The sequence below is a fragment of the Simochromis diagramma genome, unplaced genomic scaffold (assembly GCF_900408965.1).
Source record: "Simochromis diagramma unplaced genomic scaffold, fSimDia1.1 OVJJ01000705.1, whole genome shotgun sequence".
NCBI classification, from domain to species: Eukaryota; Metazoa; Chordata; class Actinopteri; order Cichliformes; family Cichlidae; genus Simochromis; species Simochromis diagramma.
Genome location: NW_024387448.1, coordinates 4,141,054 through 4,162,315, shown reverse-complemented (window position 1 = coordinate 4,162,315; position 21,262 = coordinate 4,141,054). Strand labels below are relative to the sequence as shown.

At 39.2% G+C, this 21,262-nt stretch overlaps 1 protein-coding gene across 3 annotated transcripts in view; it reads left to right on the top strand.

Annotated features, from left to right (window-relative positions):
• Positions 1 to 227: 227 nt before the first annotated feature.
• Positions 228 to 21,262, top strand: part of lamb2l (laminin, beta 2-like) — a 57,546-nt gene continuing 36,511 nt past the window's right edge. The window contains exons 1-3 of one of the 3 annotated variants that reach the window (XM_040013751.1): positions 228 to 438; positions 779 to 819; positions 12,633 to 12,700. In XM_040013751.1, coding sequence (XP_039869685.1) covers positions 12,658 to 12,700 — 43 coding nt within the window. In that variant the 5' untranslated portion in view covers positions 228 to 438; positions 779 to 819; positions 12,633 to 12,657. Of the gene's footprint in view, positions 439 to 778; positions 820 to 9,380; positions 10,656 to 12,632; positions 12,701 to 21,262 lie in introns of those variants that run through there. The other 2 variants (XM_040013749.1, XM_040013750.1) reach the window with 2 other exon arrangements.

Sequence of the window (21,262 nt, the reverse complement as noted above, 5' to 3'; positions counted from 1 at the left end):
TAAGTAAATAAACAGTAAACATTTTCACTCCAACTTTTTTTTTTTTGCTTGCTTTCTCTTGAGCAAGTTTGACCTCTCACTGCAGGAAGTTCAACACTTTTCAACACTGAGAGTTAAAGTATAGAACTTTGCCAGTGGCCTTGGTCTCTGCGGGCGTGGTCGGGCTCTGTGAACGAGCTCTACCTGCTCCTTCTTACCTGGGACTGCCTGACACCTCCCCCTGGCGGGGCTGAGCGCGCCACCGTACCTCGTCAGGACCGAGGACCGAACTCACACAGGCAGTGCATCGAGCCGCTGCGGGACGAGCTCTGTTAGAGAGAGAGTGTGTGTGTGTGTCTGTGTGAAAGAAAGCGAAAGAAATTTAGTTTAGCTCTGTATGTGTGTGTGTGTGTGTGTGTGTGAAGGAGCGAACAGAGCCAGCAGAAAGCTTCGGGGCAGGTGAGCTGTGTTAATTTTTGTCTTTCAAACCTTTTCTGTAAGGAAACTCCTCAGTGAAATCCAATAACTCACAACCACCAATGCCATACTGTTACAGTGAGCTTATGCTCCTCTGTTTGCTGAAGAGCAAGTTTATATAAACCTTGTCTTATTACTGTAGCCCAGGTGCTGCAGTAGTAAAACCCATGTAGGGGCTAAAATGTGACATTGAAGACTGCTTTTATGCTAAGGCTAATTAATCTTTGTTAGCGCTTAGCTTGCGTTAATGATTACGTAGTGAGAATAAAATCAAAGGAATTAAAATAATCTATAAATGAATGAACTTTTCTGCACCTTGTAGATACATGTAGCCAGAAACTGTTGACTATTACAACTGCTACTGTAAGTATAACCCCTAAAAATGATCCAACTGCGTTTTGTGTTTCATGTTTGAGGCTGGATTTTTATATGGGTTTTTATTGGTGACGCTAAAGCAAGTGCAGCAAAATCCCTGTTAACATTCACTTAGATAATATGATAATATGTATCTAGACACTGGAGGTTGTTTGACATTTTTTCGTAGGAAAAAAGTTTCTCTCTGCTCTATTATATTTGATTTAAACGTGTATAGAAGAGTGTGCATCCAAAGTTTGATTCACTTAGAACTGGTACTTCTATAGTGTCTTTCTTCGCAGCCAAGTGCTTAAAGTACTTTCAAGTGTCATTCATTCAATCACACACACACACACACACACACACACACACACACACACACACACACACACACACACACCGCAAGGTATTAGTTGTCATGTCAGGTGATCTTAGGAGGCCACAAGCTAGTGCTGTTCTAGTGCTGCTTCCAAGCCCAGATAAATGTTTGCTCCATGAAGGACATCCTGTGTAAAATCGGTGCCAAGTCCTAGATATGGATATGGCAGCATACCTGGGAAAAACGTGAACAAGCACACCTTGACTAGTCATAGCACAGAAAAAAATGTGTTCATATCATTTTTTTTATCATTAAATTGGAAAGCATATTTTGAGAATATTTGATCGCCATAGGGGAATGTATATATTTCTATTATGACTTTGATGAATACGAGCTTGTGTGTCCTGTAAAGTGATGGATGTGTGGACATGCTTTCTCACTGACACCACAAGTTTTCTTATGGCTGGGAGGCAGATTTCTGACACTCTTGCACACATTCCTGCCAGATTAACCAGCAGCTAAGATTAATGCGGAGCAGAGCTCATATTCAGCATCTAAAATAATGTGGTCAAACATTTGTTACAGCTACAGAGGTCATATAAAGAAGAAAAGACTTTTCAGACATTTCAGGAGCTTGACAAATATATTTGTTGTTCATCTGTCTGTTAGTACCTGATTCTGTTATCATGTTTATTGTTAATCTTCTTGTCTCTGTATTTTGATGGGTTTGTTATTTATTGTAAGGCCGTACTGAGTAATTATATAAAGGCTTCTTTTTTATCTGTTCATATCAAGAAAAAAGCATTTAAATAACTGCCCTAGACATATTGTTCCTTGTAATTCAAAAAATGCTTTTTAGCATTAATTTCTTTTCATCAGCTTATCCTGGTATTGCTTGTGTTTGGAGGCACAGGGTCCCATGGCTCTTATAGGCTTAGTGTAGTTTTAATCAGGTTAGTACCTGGCCTGTCACCCTACTTCTATTTACAACTCTAACTAAGGGTTAAAAGGATTCACGAGCTACTCGGAGCTATAGTGGTAAACCAAGACATGTAAGAGAAACATATATTTGCTATCTGCTTTGGCTGATGGTGTACTAGTTAAAAATAGAATATGAAGTTTGTATTTTTGAGGGATTTTGTAGACCAACACTTTGGCATACACTCACTGGTTGATGACCTGGTTGATTCCAGGATGATTGCAGCCTCCAGCTGTGCAGTCATCATTGGTTATGGCTGCCTCTGATGGACACATCAACCCAGCATGTCTAAAGTAGTGTTCAGTAGGAGATATATTTAGACTAAATATTGGCAAAGACACTGGATATGCTTCTTCCAGAAAGGTTGATGCTACTTTGGGAGTGTGCTAATGAAACATTTGCAGGTAGGGGTGTTGCCACAGAAAAGGCACAAGTGCAGACTGAAGAAACTCATCTCAGTACTTCTGTCTAGTTTTATTGCCACCAAGAATCATCAGATCAGAGGTGTTACTGTTCTGGACATGCAAGGTTGCAGGAACAGCTGGGATACCCATGCCAGAATCCAGCATGGCAAAAACCCTGCCTCAGTCAGCCTCACTTAGTTGTTACATTGTAGCACTGGTGACAATGTGGTGTCTATGCTGTTTCTTATATACTAAGAACCACTGGCTTGAGAATGAAGTAAAAAACACAGTTTTGAGGAGCACAAGTTTGAATGTGTATTCAGAATGGGGGGGCATTTTGGCTAGTATAGTATTTTGGAAAGAAAACAGATTTGATGGATTATGCTATTTTGGAGTACTTGTGTTTTTCTGAACTTGCTCGTTCTCAGATTCATATGTATATGTATATATCTATATATATGTAACTCAAAAATCTGAGAACGAGCAAGTTCTGTGATTGAACTCACAGTAATATTCCAACTACTGTCAGTGTGCTCTTTAATTACATTATTGATGGAAATTTGCAACCTCTAATGGGGTTCATAATCATGGCTGTTGTGCAGCTGAACTTGTTATTTGCAGTCTAATGACAAGAATCAAAATAAAAAGGACTTGAGGAGCAATAACTGACAGAAGAGTGCAGATAGAACTAAACACAGGAAATGACACAGAATGAAAAGGCGTGAAACACTGAGGGAATATAAAGAGGTGAAACCCAGAGTAAATAAGACTCAAACTGAAGATATTTAATACTAAATATCTATACATAACTTGAAACACCAAAAACATAAAACACTGGATCAAAGGCTGAGGAGCATGACAACAGCCCTAGTTCTTTCATAAAAGAACTCACACATGGTTCATTTAACAGAGAACTGGGTCATCATTTCAAAGAGGAACTTGTATATGAATATGAAAAGTAATGGGAGGATAATGCAAAGAAAAAAAATTACTAAAAGTCTAAAAATGAATGACTATCCATCAAAGAAATAGCAAAGACCTTTGGTTTGTTCAGTTGAAAAAAAAAAGTGGTGTAAAAATGGTATAAATCCAGTAGATTTGCAAGGTGAAGAAACAAAACTTCACCAAGTGAGTCAGCAATGTTTTTATGACCAATTTGTACTGTTCTTCTGATGGCTGTTTCAAATCATCTTAAACTGGGTTCTTGAACATCACAATGGGTTCACTGTAGTCACCAGGCCTCAATCTAACAGAAAACCTTTGGGATGTGGCAAATCATGACCGCCAGCCCACAAATCTGCAGATGCTGTCATCTCAGTATTTGCAAATACATCAAGGATTTTCCAGCACCTGCGCCACGAAGACAAAGGGGCAGTTCCGAAAACAAAAGGGTGTCCAACTCATACTAGTAAGGAGTATCGAATAAAGTGTCACATTAGATTACTTTTGTTTGCTTTTGTTCCTTAATAGAAACCTATAAATAGGGCTTCTGTGCTCTTAGTCAGTCCAACAGAACAATAGGAATTTCAAATATTGTAATATAATAAAAACCTTTTTTTGCACTTTTATGTGCAAAAAAATGTAGATGCCAATGAGCCACACAAGAAGCTGTGGAAGAAAAATTATTACAATAAGTGATAGAGATCTGGTAATTTTGCATTATCTGCATGGCTAGCCTTTGTTGTTGGAATTCCATGCATTGTGTTAGCTAGCCAAGGCTGACAGAAGTCTTTGTGTTCGGAGGTACATTAATATGTGACACTGCACTTCTAATAGTTCACAGGTAACACTGTTGTCTAGTGAACTGCAGCACTCTCTCGGTTATCTCTATAGGCACTACTACAAAGGTGTTAATGCTGAGCCACAACCTCACAGCTGCCCTGTTCATCTCCACCTTGCGCCAACTAATTCTCGGTTTTTCTAGTCCAAACACGACTACGTTCGTTCGCATGTGTCTGCAACGCGCTGCAGGAGCTCCTCACTCGCTACTGTTTGGTCATGCCCTTGCGTGAGTTTTTGTCAGGCTTGTCAGACAGGCATGTCCCTTTGAGTTTATTTTGCTTTATATGGTAGAACACCAAAGACTTTGAACGATAACGCTCATTTCAGGTGATCTGATGCAGAATGTTGCTCGATTGTTTAGAGAGAAAAAACAAAATGTATCGGTTGTGTTTTGAAGGGGATCATACGTTCACACTTCCCATTGTGTGTCTGTGTGTACACAGGTGGTGTGGAGCAAATGTAAGCCAAGCAGTAGGCGGTATTGGGTGTGCTTTATTTCATGCTTGTGTCAAGCAGCAGGGAAAATCTGGATAAAACTGTCTTTGATTGTGAGCTTTTCTTTACTGTATAAAACGCGCCAACTGTCCAGACAGCATTATGAGATTTCCTTTGGCTCCCGGGGTGATGATCTGATGATTTATGCAGTGGTTTTGAAAGTCGTTTGAAGGCAGTTTTTCTTTAACTGAACTGTTTACTTTGAAGGTGTTCTGTGTGAGCAATTGGTGCCTACAATTGTTATAACATGTTATAACGTGAGACTGAAGCAATAGAGGCTTAAATGAGGTCAGTGAGCACCAGATGCTCTGAAATAAAGGGGCGAACATTGACTGAGAAGGGCTGAGGCATTTAGGGCCGCTCATCTATAAAGCTGGAATTGTTAACTCACCTCCAGCTATATGGTAATAGAAAACCCAGCTCATTCTATTAATCTAAATATTAAGTTAATTTCCTTAAAGGGTAAGATTTAATTGTGTCCTTATTATAAACAAGTCTCGACCTACATCACAAACTTTTCCTGTAGGCTTTTAAAATGTTTTGCATTTTGAAAGATGTGCTCCAAATAACTTCACAGTGACTTCAACATAGGCTTAATTTGATCTGAGGAGACACAGTTATTGTGGCTTTAAGGGATGTTAAAGTAATTTATGACTACTATGACTCATGTCTTGCAGTTCAGTGCAAAAAGGCTTTCATGTATAATGAGTGGGATTGAACCAGTATTAACAAAATGGAAAGACATGATCTTATTTGATTCCTACATACACAAAGTGATTTGGTGTATTTTTGGACAAGGATTCTATTAATATATTGTGTGTATTCCAGCAATGGACTTTCACATTTTTAATTAAATGTCTGTATGTTTTGTTGCGTTATGCTCCTATTTAACCTTGTATTTTTTAAAGCTTGTATCCTTCATTTTCATACGGAACATCACTGTACATTAGACTAATTCAAGAGTGGTTTCAATCTTGTCTCAGTTCTTTGCTCTAAACATTTAGTCAGTATCATTAGAGGAAGTGAATTTGTACAAATTTATGGAAAAAAGTTAAGCTGCTATATATGTAATGTGTATTTGTCTATATTGTATAGTTATGAAGCATGTTACAGTTGTAGTTCCAAAAATTGTTAAATATCTGTCTCTTTCTTTTAGATCTTTTCTGATTGCAGATTTTCAGAATTCAGAAACACCTTCTTCCATACACTCTTTTATAATCAAATATGTTGTGTCCCATCCCAAATAGGAGATCTTTCCTAAAGTTTTAAAGTCTGAGGGGCATGGTGTGAAATAGATTACTTGTAATTCCTCTGACATTTCCTCAAGATTAGATACTTGTTATTCCTTCCTGGAATTTAAACATGTTCCCCTACCATCTACATAGTATTAACTATGTAGGTGTTACTCTACTTAACAGGATTCCAGGTCATTTGAGCCCGCTCTACAGCAAGCGAAGTAATGGCAGAGAAGTAATTTCTTGAAGAAATCGTTAATTTTCATCTAATTTTAAATTTTAATTGAGATTTGACCAAACAAAAGTATGTATGGTTTTTAGTTTTTAATTTGATTACAGATATTAAAAAAAAGTTAAAATACACATTTGAATAAACTAATAAACAGGGTGTAACAAATAACAAAAACAGTAACTAAGACAGCTAAATAATGTAATTATTACAGAAGAAGAACACTGAAAAAGTTTAAAAATAGTCTGGCATAATGTGTGACATTAGTTGCTCTAAAATAAAGGTGATATATAAAACCCCACGCTGTAACCTTCTGCTTGAGCTCACATGTACTTCCCAAGATATGGAATCACACCGTGGGTTGCCCCAGGTATCCCACAGCAGCTTGAATGGCGTGGAGGGTTGCAGTGTAGGGGTGGTGGCAGTTTCCATTTACAACGTAAGTGAGGATGTAGATTTCCCGCAGATGTTTAATTCAAGCATGTTCACCTCCAAAGCGCTCTTGCTGAGACCTGAAGTTTGTTTGTTCTGCTCTGGATTTCACTCTTTATTTGCTCAGATTAGTTCTTCATGCTCCATTAGAGGTGGTTTTATATTCATTTATACGGGGTCAAAGTTATGTCAGTGATTCTAGGTATAAGTGGTCATAATTTCTTTATTTGATCCCACACACCCACCATAATTCAGTATTTGATGAGTAACCCTGGTTATTAGCACTGTGGTTAGCACTGTTACCTTAAAGCATGAAGGTCCTCAGTTCAATTCCACCATCAGGCCGGCATCTGTTTGTGTGGGTTCTCTCTGGGTCCAAAGACATGCACTTAGTGAGGTTAGGTTAGTTGGAAACGTTAAATTGCCCACAGGTGCGAATGGGTGTCTATGTGTTAGCCCTGTGACTGGTGACTTGTCCAGGGTGTACGCTGCCTCTTGCTAAGACAGCTGGGTAAAAAAAGGTGACATTTTCTTATCAATAAATTATATAAATTATGTTCAAGGCCCTCTGCTGCTTTTTTTGATTTATTGTCCTGCTTTAGACGACTATAACATTGCAGAAATGGGTTGTCTATGGGTTGTCTATACTACAGTACCAATGCTAGTGCCTTTGTTTGAGGCACTCATTTGTTCAAGCCTTCTGTGTCTAGTTTATTGTTTTCCAGCCTATGGCACTTGTACTACTTGGGTTAGTGTAGTCATTAAGTATGTAGATGACTATAGTGCATATTGACTAGAAGAAGAAGGAGCTCCCTTGTTCTCTGGATGTTTGATTTAATTTAACAGTCTGAAGCACATAGTTTTAATAATAAACAAATAAATGAACACTGGTAATATCACTTTTCTGTCTAATACTTAAAAGCAATGGAGAAAATGTTGTCGTTCATAGCTAAAAGTAATATATAGGCACTGAACTCAGATCATGGATTCGCTGATCCAGATGACAGTGTTACAGGTGGCACAACCATAAATATCGAGTCACCTGCCTGTTGGAAAGTAAACTTCCTCCAGGAAATGATCTGATCCCATTTTCAGCCCAACCTTGTTTTACAGCATGTTAACAACAGTGCCTCAAGCTGCAGTGTGTTGGCAGCAGTGATTTCAGTAGTTCAGCCTTCATTTCATGTGTACACAAACTCACAGACACACACACACACGCACAGAGTCAGGCTTATCATGTTATGGTTTTCAAGGATATGGGAACCTGGGTTTGTTTGGACTTGAGTGTAGAGATTCCTTGGCTTTGTCCGACCGCTATGCAGGAGTTATAGTGGTGGCACTGAACTTTCTGCAGGGTCCGTCTTATCTGTCCTATTGTAGAGATTGTGTGCTTGTCTGTGCCAAAGTCTTTGCTCAAGGTCTTTGACTGCCTGCAGTGAAACCTAACCAAAGACCTCTAAGTGTGATGATCCTTGTCTTATTTGTCTACTTTAAGAAGAGTTCCAGGTTCAGTTCCTATTGCTTGCATATTCATAACAATGTTTTTCTTATATTTAAATACATCCATAAGAGCTTGCTACTTACAGCCTAAAACTGGAACACTTTGACCTATATAAAAATTTAAAAAATGAATAAAATGATGAAAGTCTGAAAATGTCTGTACATGCAGCTGAAACCACGGTCATAGACCCCTAAGTTGCCAATCTGATTTATTTTACTGTAGTTTTGTCTAACACCCAGACACCCGCATAGTTGGATTACAAGAGGATTGCAAGATATACGTTAAAAAGAGCTGCAGGCTAGAGTGTTAGAGGCATACTTGCAATTCTTTTTAATTTTTGATCTGCTCTTTTTTCTTTAGTTCTGTGAAAGTAGTGTCTTTGAATAATATGTTGCATTTATTTTCAGGGGGATCAAATTCTCAGATGTTTGTAGAATTGTAGTTGAAGTTTTCAGTAATTGATTTGTGAACTCTTACAGCAGATTAAGAAACCGCATTGAAGTCACCACTAGTTACACTTGCCACGTACGTGCTTACTGTATGTTGAGACGTATCTCGCTCTTTTAGGAGAGGTGAAAGGTCACATCAGCAGAGAGCTGTGATTGTGAAAGCTGCTTTGTTCTCTGCTGCAGCTTTTAAGTTGTCGCGCCTGAATCACACACATGCATGCAGGGGCGTAATTTTCAGATGGGTTAGGGGGGTTATGACCCCCCTCCCAATAATCAGACCCAACCAATATAATAAATAGGCTGTTGATTTTCTTTACTCATTTCAGGTATTACCAGCAAAATAGTTGCATGTTTAATCATCTGGGAATTTACCCAGATTTATTTATTTATTTAGACAGAGATGGTGATCCCCCCCCCCAATGTTCAGCACAAAGTTATGCTGATGTATGCATGCACATGACCCACACACACTCATTTCAAATGCACATGCGCACTATCATGCATCTTCATGCACCTTTCTCTTTGCTAATCTATTCACAGCAGCAGAGTCACTTCTGTGATTTGAATGGAATTGAACTCTTTGACCTTATGCTTATGCTTCAGCTCAGTTTTATTTTCAAATCCTTTATTTTTTTAGTGGTTAGGATAAAAAAGGAACAACAAATTCTCAGCACATGCAATTTTGTGATTATACAAGTAGTTGGTCTTGTTTTAAAATACAAATTAAACTTTATTTTTAGAATAAAATAATCCTCTTTCTGGTAAATTGTTGATGAGAAGAAGATTATTGGCATGGTGTTATCTTTCCTGCTAAATATCAAGCTAAAGCAAGGAGCTAATTAGCAGTGCAACAGATTGACAACCTGTCCTTTCGCCCTGACAGCTGGATTGACAGCTGCATCTGTGGGTGGATGGGTGAATGCTGCTTACAGGTTTGAAAAGTAAAACCAATGCATACATATCATAAACTAACATTTTTTTATGTCAAACAGGGGCAACCCCTCTGGTCGCCAAAAGAAGTTTGTATAGCCTTTATTGTCACATATCCAAAATGACACACAGGTTAATTTCATTTGGTTTGTAGTCACATTAATGAAAAAAAAAAAAATCCCAAAGACGTTTCCTTTATACTTTGAAGAGATTTAGTCGGTCTCTTTTATGTTATTTAGTCATTTAGTTTGTACAGCACCTGACCTGAATATTTGGGATTTCTACCATAGAAAATTTCCTCTAAAATTTGCTCTTCAGTATTTTGGTGGACTTGTTATAATTTAATGCAGAGACAGGGCTGATCAGAGTAGATGTGAAAAATTCATCTTCTGCGTGGTTCTTCTTTCTAACTTCCATTAAAATGCTGTTATGGAGTCACCTAGTTTGTATTAAGCTAAACTGATCAGACTGCCGGTACCACTCTTCTCAGTTTCTTTTGTCATTATTTTCCTTATTTTTGACATTAAATTTTCCCTCCTCTTCCATCATCCTCTCGTCTTCCTCTTCCTCATTGAACTGTCCCTCTCGCTCTTTTTCTCTGCCCTCATCTTCCTCTCTCACCATTCACTCTTCCAAGTGTCCAGAAGAAAGGGGTGGTGCATTCCAAAAGCCTGGAGACCATTCCCTTCTTTCAGGCAGTGGCCTGTAGACTGACAGTGAAATTAGAATAAGAATAGCTGCCCATTCACCCCAGTGCCCTAGTGACGGGCTGGAGGGAGAGCAAAAAAGAGGGAGTGGGAGGGACGAGTGGAATGAAGGGGGTCCCTCAGACACGTTGCGTTCCAATTGGCCGGTGGCGTTCCCTGTGTTTTTACATCGCTGCCGTTGGTTGCACTTTCAAGTTTGTTTTACACATTTTGGCGCACATACACACTGCACATGTGCATGCATGCGGAAATGTACACATTGGGGTCCAAGGCTTGAACACGTGCACTGGAATACGGGAATCTACGCACTGTCAAGCAGGTTGGCCTTCAGTGAGCAATTCTGACCACGCTGTGCAGAGGAGAGTGAGGTGACCCATGGCTGTGTGAGTACAAGGCTGCTCTCAGTTAGTTGGATTCATCATGAATATTACACAGTTGTGTTTTTGTTGTTATTTTTTTAAAATAGGTTTTTTATTTGTGTAATATCAGCTAAACTCTGAATATATTTTGGGTATTTCTGTAGCTTGTGGCAAAGAGTTCAGATTAAAAGGCAACCTCGTGCTGTCGCCACTCATGTGGGCCACTTGTGTCTAAACTGTAAACTTTTAATCATGTAGCTGTTAAAATTTAAGATTAGTGCTACAGGTTGTTTTTTTTTTCATTGTTTTAACTCTTACCAAATGGCTTTTGCTAGAATGTAGTTTTGATCAAAACTGTTTATTGTCATCTTCATGCCTCCATGTAGATCTTGGATGGGTTAAATATAATATTACTGATTGACAAAATACCTCTTTGCAACTCTGCAGTGGCAAACAGGCATTATGATTCTTTGCAGATCTTCCCACTCTTAGACTGTGCAGTAAGTGGCCCCTCACTAACAGGGATCTAGTGTTTTTGGGACTTTTTTGTTTTTGAAAAAAAAAGAAGCACATCCACCTTACCTTTGTTGTAAGCCCATGAAGTTATGTGATTGATGGAAAGATGACTGTATGCCTTCTGCATTAATAACTAGTTTATATGCTCTTGATTTTAAACAAAACATGTAAAACAAATCGATTTTTTTGTATTATAGATAAAAATCTAGCATTTTGTGTTTCCATTTTTTACTTGAGCATCCTACCAGTTCCATCGTCTAGACAGTAAATAGTGTCACATGTAAAATTCTGGTAGTGCATGAAGCAATACATTATTGTAGTTATAAATAATAAATATACGAACTATTGTCTTTACAATCTAGCTCACCAAGTTGAGTAGTAAGGCTACTGCAGAGGCCCTGGTTCAAATTTATCCCAGGTTGTTTATTGTGTGTCTTCTCCCTTTATGTCTCTCTGCATGGATGTCTTAATAAACGCAAAAAGTTTGCATTTAGGCAGCAGCTAAACTGTTCTAAAACGATATGCATATAACAAAGAAACCCTGCAGACAGTCTCTTTTTACATTTTGTTTATCATGAGAAGCAGACCGCACATAGTAGAAATTTTCTCTACCAATACAGAAAACTTGATACTTTTTTTCTTTAGAGATCAATAAACTTTTTGTATCCTTTGATATTTTTCACATGCACAAAAAGTATCTCTACCCGTCTGTGTTAAAGGTAACACTATAATGTTGCTATAATTTATTTATTTTTAAATGTTGTGTATCTATCTGTTGAATGTGTGCACATTACTGAACTGAGTGTTGTGACGGTGGAGGGCACACCGTTGGTGTGCGTGCATTTGACAGTGTCCCTGTGGGTCGGCAGGCATTTAGTCTTTTTATTGCTAAGCTGAGTGTGAAAAATGCTTCCCAACCGGGATCTGCTTTAAAATATAAAACTGGATTAGCAAGCAAAGTTGAGCTTTCTGAGCAATTCTTTCATATTGAAAACCTTTGTGGGGCAATAAAATCTGTCTCCCTCTTAACTAAGTAGGTTTATGTAGGGTGAAAGAAATCAAGGATGTGACATGCTTTCTAAATACACTTAGTCTTTTCATTTATTCTGGTCCTCTTGCCTTTTTGATAACCACTTTTACTTATCTCAGAGTAACATTTCAGACTATCTAACATGAGCAATGTAGACACTGGTTGGTTCTTTTCAGTCAAGACCATCTATCTTTCCCATACTACTACATCACAGCAAAGCCTGGAGGTTGTGTTGTAACATCAGCTGTTACCACAGCACTGAGTAATTATTACTCCAACCAGCCAAGACCATTGTTAAGATCTGTAAGGGACTCTACCACCTGCCTTGTCTGACAGTGGTTAATACTCTACTTTAGTTTATGGACAAACAATGCCTCTGTGTATTGTGGTGTTTTACTGTGGGCTAAATGTTTTATTGATTTCTTTCTCTCACAAATTATTTATGTGTGTTACAGGCAACGAGACAGCCTGTTGTCCATCATGATGCCCATCATGAATGTTCATCTGAGCCTCCTCATGCTGGGTGAGTAGAAGTCAGACATGTGTTTAGTCTTTTTCTGTGGGGTGAACAAATTTCTCAACCTGTGTAATAAGTACTGAGCTCTCTTAGCAAGAGATGTGCAGTGACCAGGACAGAGTGTTTATTACCTCTACTCCCAGGAACTTGTTACCATCTCCACTATCATGCTGTTGATAAGGAGTGGTGTGTTACCGCCCTGGCCGCTCCTGAAGTTGACAACAAGCCCTTTGATTGTAATACAGCATCTGCATGTTTGTGTTTTTATCATCCAGATGTGCTTGGCTCTGTTGTATTACAGAGGAGATGGCATCTTCCGTAAAGTGATTTGAGCGGTATGCAAACTGTAGTGGGTCAAATGCAGGAGGGAGGCTGGAGACAATGTGTCTCTCAAAGCACGTCATCATAAAAGGAACACTGTGGGGCAGTAGTCATTGAGATGAGTGACTGTGGGTTTTTGATGCCAGCAGTCTTAAAGCAGGAAGGTACAACAGTGGTCCAGCAACAAATTGAAGATGACTGTGAGAACTGACATTAGCCGGTCATTACTGTTCCTGAGCCCCTGTCCTGGCATATTAGGACTGCTTATGTTCACTCTCCTCAAGGTCTTTCAGACATAAGTTGTTGTAAGATTGACTGTCTGTTCATGGTATGTTTTAATCTCATCTAGTTTATCTTGCTAAATAGGTAAATAGTGGAGAAATGTGTTTTTGTGTGTACGAGGAGAATGGGGCTGGGGCAATTGTCTCTGCCAGTCTTTCTGTAAAGTCACTGCATGCCACTTCCTCATAGGTCCTTTATAAAGTAAACTCACTTCTTATTGTAACAGCCGATGCCTTAGGCATTAAAATATTTCCTCTATTGTCATATTCTGAGTAAATTTAACACCAGAACCGCAGGTTCAGAATAGACAACATAATCTTCAGTGTACACTTAGGATGAATTCCTTCTCTGAGGGAAAATTCTTTGAGATGTTTGTTTAGAATTAAATTTAAAAAGATTCCTGAACTCTGCCATGATGGTATTTGTGGAATGATAGGCCACTGACAGGAGAGCTAAATCAGAGGACTTGCAGGCCTAATAGTACGGTTGTGCGATACTTTTTAGAGCCACACAAGAGCATAGCCACCATTTCACTTGTAAGATTTACCCCCTGGTTAGTTATGGTGTACTTTTATAAGTTAAAGGGAAATTGTTATATATTTTTAGCCACTCACACACATGACAATAAAGACTGATTACATATTTTATGCTTGCCATTCCTAACTCGCCTATTCTCAGGTATCTGGGTCAGTCTCTATGTTGATTATTAACTGGAGGAAGGAACCATTCATACGTGCAGGGTCAGAAACTAAACTTTAATAATAGTGAGCATGAACTTTGCTTCATCTGGTGATACATATTTGTGAATAAATGAAAGCATGGAAGGATCAGTTTAACAATCATTGAATATCTAGGCTGGATGATAATTTACTTAAAACCTTTCATATTTTAATATTTGTAAATATTGTGTAAATATATAAAGGTATATGTAAATATATCTGACCTCTGCATTAAATATCCTGCAACAGTTAGTGAGTGTGCTTCCAGGAGATGAAGCAAGTTTAGAACTTGATGTTGTTGCTGACTTTCAAGCTCTGTTTTTTCATATATCTTTGCATATATTTATTACATACATATATTTTACCATTAACTGGCTTCTTTGTATTCTCTCCATTCACTCCATTCTTCATCATGCCCTCCACACACAAAGCACTTTTTTCCCAGTGGAAAAAAAGATAAAGGAGATGAAGTAAATGAGCAGTTCTTCAAGTGCAGCTACATAATAATAATAATAATAAAAGGACATAAAAGGAGGTACACTTTACTCATTTTACTCAAAGCAAGAACCTTGACTGGCTGTTCTCGAAAAAATGTATTTCTTGCCAGGAAAGAAGTTCTGAAAAGCAAAACTGGTTAAACATTTATATTTAAAAGGAACTAAAGCTGCAGCCATCTCACTGACTTTGCATTTACTATCCTGTCGGTCTTAATTAAGTGATACCCTCCCATTCCAAGAATCTAATATATTCTGGTGAAATGTCGAATGTTGATTGTAATCTTTTGAGAGGACCAACAAATTTGCATCAAGGAAAAAAAACTTACTGTAGTTCTTTTTACAAGAATACTGAGTGTCAAAAAACAGCCAGGTTAAGAATGTGCCTCGCACAAACAGCAGCTGGTTTGCCTCCATGTGATTATATGTAGCACTGGCACATGGCAATGAAACCCACACCATCCACTTGAATACAGCCTTATAGCAGGAATGCAGGAACATGAGGAAAATGTTATTCATGACAGAAAACATTCCTGGTGTTAGATGCCTAGACATAAGTGATGCATACACAGATAGTACAGATGCTTAGAATTGCTGCCACCAGCCTGTTTCCAAGCCGCTACGAGTCCTCCATCCTTCTCCTGCAGCATATCTACTCTTCTCTATGAACATGTCCCCCTTATTCAATTGTTATTTCCCAAGGGACTGTTTTTTACTGATCGCAATATAGTCCATACAAACTGTTGATCAAGTATGGAAAACGTAAAATGGTTGGATAAAACTTGCAGCCAGTTTGACATTTCGTACAAATACAGCCACTTAAAATGGCCAGCTTATTCATAGCAGAACAGCGGTGGATCCTTGACTGATCCCAACTGTGACGCTGTCAGCACTGATCCCGTAGAGCAGGGGTGTCAAACTCCAGTCCTCGAGGGCTGGTGTCCTGAAACACACCTGAATAAAATGAGTAGGTCATTAGCAAGACTTTATAGAACTTGACTGCAAGCTGAGGTGACAATTCAGCCATTTGATTCATGTTACGGCAGCTTATGAGTGAATGAACATGGTGCAATAAAAGTACTTCACAACCCCAGGTCAACCCATGCTCATGTCTGCTAATGCGATTCTAGAATTTTTGTGCAATCGCCCCTCTTTTGATTTTGTGTTAATTTAGAAGCAGGAAATTAGAGATCATACAGATCTTTATGTATTTGACACATTGCTGCAGTTTAACTGATTGGTTTGTATCATCTGGCTTCATGGATATAAGCTGGGTATCATCTGCATAGCAAAGAACATGTATCCTATGGGTTCTGATAATATTGCCTAAGGGAAGCATTGTGTAATGTAAATGGAAGTGGTCCCAGCACAGACTCCTGTGGAACTTTGTGACTAACTTCTGTGCATGTGTAAGAATGTGCATGCACAAATTGGAGTCTATTACATGGATATGATTCAGACTACTGAATTCCTTTAAATCCATCTCTGTAGTAGAATATTGTGGTCAGCAGTATTGAATGTCTAACGGGACAAGCACAGAGATGAGTCTGCTGTCAGATTCTATGAGAAGATCATTCATATTCTTCACTAGTGCTGTTTCTGTACTAAGTTAGCTCAGTTAGCTGTTTTACAACTACTCTGTCATTTTTGATAGTGTAAGTTTTAAGTATAAAGGTAGGCACTGCACAGGTGTATTATTTGTCACCTAATTATATTAATAGAAGGCAGTTATGAAGATGGGAATTATCCACAAGAGACCAAAATAACTGGTGAAGTTGGTACTAAACACTACAATCATTATAATAAGATGCTTCAATGCAATCAGCCACAGTCACACAGTAATTGTGGGTACTGTGAGTATAAATGCATTTGCAAATAGATATACAGTATTAAAAAAAAGTCCTCAACAATACACACACTGAAGTCTTACATGCTAGTCAGGGCAGGTAAAACCAAAGTGTCTGTAGCCCACACAAAGAGAAAGATCCACGCTATTGTCATGTCTAAGGTGCTAGAAGCATCTCAAAAATTAGTCTGCATAGGATGATGACTTTGCCTTGTAATTACCAAAGCAAACACAATTTTCTACCCTATCTTACACAGATTGAGGAAAGACATTAGTCAGAGCACTTTTGAGAGTGGCTTATATTCAGTAGCATTCTTTGCATGTGTGGTCTCCTTCAAAACACAAACTCAGTCATTAATTAAAACACAGGCTAAATCAGTACTGAGGTATACATGCCTAGACAGAGGGTTGGGAGAGGATCTCTTGGCACATTTGAATGCTGCTTTTATCATAGTCTCTATCAGTCTTTATATTTCCAATAAAAGTGTCGTTGTCGTGCCAAATTTTCCCTTTTAAAAAAAACTGCCCTTTTTTGAAAACCTGATGTAGGTAATTATCAGAGTACATTAAATGCACATTTTTATTTCTTTGCGCGGCGTGACGTGTGACGTGACTCAATTTTAATTTGGATTCTCATATTTTGTTTTACTCTAAAGCCAAATTTATTACAATGTCTGTTAAGAGGGTTTCCATGTACAGTGTTTTATGGTGCCTCACCTTGGACAGGTTATTTGATCATACCTTTAAAGTGAGGTCAGGTAAAACTCAGTTATACCTCTTAGTCATACTCTCTGTGTCTGTATTGTTAAATAGTTATCAGAGTAGTGAACTGGAACATAACTCTTAATTTTTAGCTGCGCCAATGACAAATATAAAGTTGAAGGTTTTTCTGCTTCTGAAAGAATGTAATCTTTTTATTTAAGCTTAAAACACGGTTTACCTTCCTGCATGTATGTAAGTGTGTTTTATGTTTGTCCAGGGTGTGTCTGCTCTTTATCAGCAGTCCACAGGTTTGCCTTGCAGCATGTTTTTGTACATTTCTGTATGTGACCATTGTACATGTTGTGGCATTTTAAATGTAAACATCTTTCCTTTTGCTTTAACATGTTCTGCAATGCCAATATGCTAAAAGCTTATTGTGTATTTCCTGGTATATTATAGTAGAATAGTCTGTAGTACCGCCAGGCATTGTTAATGTTTCACTGGAATTCAGAAAATCTTCCTCTGTTAATCTTGTACTTGAACTGATTCCAAGACATTGTGTATGTGTCTGTGTGTACAGAGAGATTGGAAGAGCTGTAGTCTTAGTTACTTCGGCCTGAGTAAACCAGAGAATCTTTAGGTTTTGAAAGCAAATATTTAATGTAAAATGATTTCCACAGTTGTCTTTTCAGATGCAAATGCAATTGCTTTACTCTACAGTATGCATACTAAGCATACAAAAGGATTTTCCCAGTTTTAATCTGGAACAAATCATGGGAGCTAGATCTGCAGTTTACTTTTTGAAGATCTAAATGAGGAAACCTGACCTTCAGCTGAGAGCCAGTAACATTGTCACTACTGTGATTCTGTCATTGAAACTTCAGAAGAGCAGTCTGATGCCCAAGTGTTTTGGCTTGTGAATCCAATATGAAGATCCGCTACTGTAACAATATCTCTGTCTTTAAAGTGGAAATGCACCACTTATTTCACTGAATACAGTATTTTTTAACACAAAACATCTGCACCCTTTATATCAAAATTTCTATATTTCTATATTTTATATATATATACATATATACATATATGTATATACATATATGTATATATATGTATATATGTATATATGTGTGTGTGTGTATATATATACACACACATATATATATGTATATATATGTATATATGTATATATTAGGGGTGCAACGATACACAAAATTCACGGTTCGGTTCGGTTCGATACTTTGGTGTCACAGTTCGATATTTTTTCGATACAAAAAAAATGTTCATGCCTTTTTAATTTGTCATTTATTAAAATTATAAATATATATTTTAACTCAAAAGTACAGTTTTTAAATTTAACCCTAACCCTTGTGCGTGTTTTTTATTTTGACAGCGAATGCGCACCTGCGGACCACTTATGTGCAGCCCCGGTTATATAGCTCGTCATATTGCAGCCACAGAAATTATTTTGTCCATGAAACCATAAAGCTGCACTTTCTTTTTGCCTTATAGTCTGATTTGTCATAACTTTTCCGTTTTGCGGTAAGCTTTTCTTTGGCTGTCACTTCTTCACCCTGATCTGTCTTATTTGGCTCAGCAGAACTGAAATATAAATCCTGCTGCTTTTACACACGCACTCACATAACGCTCAGCGATTCTCTGCGCGATCAACCTCTCACATGTTTAAGCTTGCTGCGGGAGATTTCACTTGTCATGTTTGCGTAGTAAGCTAACGATTAATAAGACAATGTCAGAGGAATTGGTGCGTAAATTATCATCACTCACCAATCAGTACTGTCGCTCTCTATACACAGTTCACGCGATTGCAAAGTGAAAGCAAAAAACAAGCACAAATTCAAACACGATTTCAATATGTCACATATTGACAGTGGCTCACCGATGCCAATGACATAATTACCCAGCTACATTTCCGAAAGAATGCAAAAGCATTGACATATATTTTTCCTTCCTACGATAGGCCGACGGAAAAATTTTGGTAGCCCGACTGGAAAAATCTCTAGCCCCAGGACGTCGGGCTAGCGATTTTGCGAGCCCTGTATCTGATTGAGGAATCACTCATCTTTGGAAAAGAGAGTTTATTACAGAGAAATGGCTCTTTCCAAAATAAAAGCTATACTATCCGCTTCTTCTGGGCTATATTCTCAGCAGCATATTAAACATATCAGGTCCCCATAAGGAGAATCCTGTGCTAACGGCTGTCTAAATGACTCGGGTAAAGTTTGTAGTATGCATGCTTGTTGTTTTTGTCTTTGCACTAGGATGATGTCGGCGTAAATGTGCAGTCATATTCGTTGTGTTCCCACTAGTGCTTTCAGGTTAACCTCGTTAAAATGACCTTAACGCCACAACACGGCAAATCTCCGTTAACGAGCTACCCCTGATAGCCCCATGCATGGGGCTAGACAGCCAACACGTTAACGAGCTAACTGCGCTAACACGCTAGCTCCCACCCATGTAATTGAGCATTGCGTGGCACATCCAACATACTGTTTTACTTTTGTCCATGAGCACTTACCTTCAGGGTCATACGTCACATGAAAACCAAAATAATTCCAAACGCCAGATCTGAATGAGGGTGGGGGAGGTCCATGTTGCAAGGAGAGCTTAACTTCTGTCACGCTAGCTTGCCCTGCGCTCTTCCTTCTGACTATGCTGTCTGTGTGGAGCGCTCAGTGGATCTGCGCTCGACAGTGCAGCCTAGGCGGAGTAGTCGAACGCAGATTCACTGAGCGCTCCACACAGACAGCATCGTCAGAAGGAAAGTTGATAAAATAAATTACAAATGTTGTATTGTTCGATACACATGCGTACCGAACCGAAAGCACTGTATCGAACGGTTCAATATCGATACGATTATCGTTGCACCCCTAGTATATATATGTGTGTATATATATATATATATATATATATATATATATATATATATATATATATATATATATATGTATATATATATAAACAAAAAATATATATATAAACACCCAGCACGCCCCTGTGGGCGGTTTATCCTTCAAGCTCGGGTCCTCTACCAGAGGCCTGGGAGCTTGAGGGTCCTGTGCAGTATCTTAGCTGTTCCCAGGACTGCGCTCTTCTGGACAGAGATCTCCGATGTTATTCCCGGGATCTGCTGGAGCCACTCGCCTAGCTTGGGAGTCACCGCACCTAGTGCTCCGATTACCACGGGGACCACCGTTACCTTCACCCTCCACATCCTCTCGAGCTCTTCTCTGAGCCCTTAGTATTTCTCCAGCTTCTCGTGTTCCTTCTTCCTGATATTGCTGTCATTCGGAACCGCTACATCGATCACTACGGCCGTCTTCTTCTGTTTATCTACCACCACTATGTCCGGTTGGTTAGCCACCACCATTTTGTCCATCTGTATCTGGAAGTCCCACAGGATCTTAGCTCGGTCATTCTCCACCACCCTTGGGGGCATCTCCCATTTTGACCTCGGGACTTCCAGGTTATACTCGGCACAGATGTTCCTGTACACTATGCCGGCCACTTGGTTCCATGTATGCCTTGCCTGCTAGCATCTTGCACCCTGCTGTTATGTGCTGGATTGTCTCTGGGGCATCTTTACACAGCCTGCACCTGGGGTCTTGCCTGGTGTGATAGACCCCAGCCTCTATGGATCTTGTGCTCAGAGCTTGTTCTTGTGCTGCCATGATTAGTGCCTCTGTGCTGTCTTTCAGTCCAGCTTTGTCCAGCCACTGGTAGGATTTCTGGATATCAGCCACTTCCTCTATCTGCCGGTGGTACATACCGTGCAGGGGCCTGTCCTTCCATGATGGTTCCTCGTCTCCCTCCTCTTTCTTGGGTTTCTGCTGGCTGAGGTATTCACTGAGCACTCGGTCAGTTGGGGCCATCTTCCCAATGTATTCTTGGATGTTCGTTGTCTCATCCTGGACTGTGGTGCTGACACTCACCAGTCCCCGGCCCCCTTCCTGTCAGTGGCTTCTATCTCCTCCTTTGGCCAGCCTATTACCCCAGCAGGGTACCTGATCACGGGCAGGGCGTACGTGTTGATGGCCCGGATCTTGTTCTTACCATTCAGCTGACTCCTCAGGACTGCCTGACCCTCTGCAGGTACTTGGTGGTTGCAGCTTTTCTAGCGGCCTCTTCATGGTTCCCATTCGCCTGCGGGATCCCCAGGTACTTGTAACTGTCCTCTATGTCTGCAATG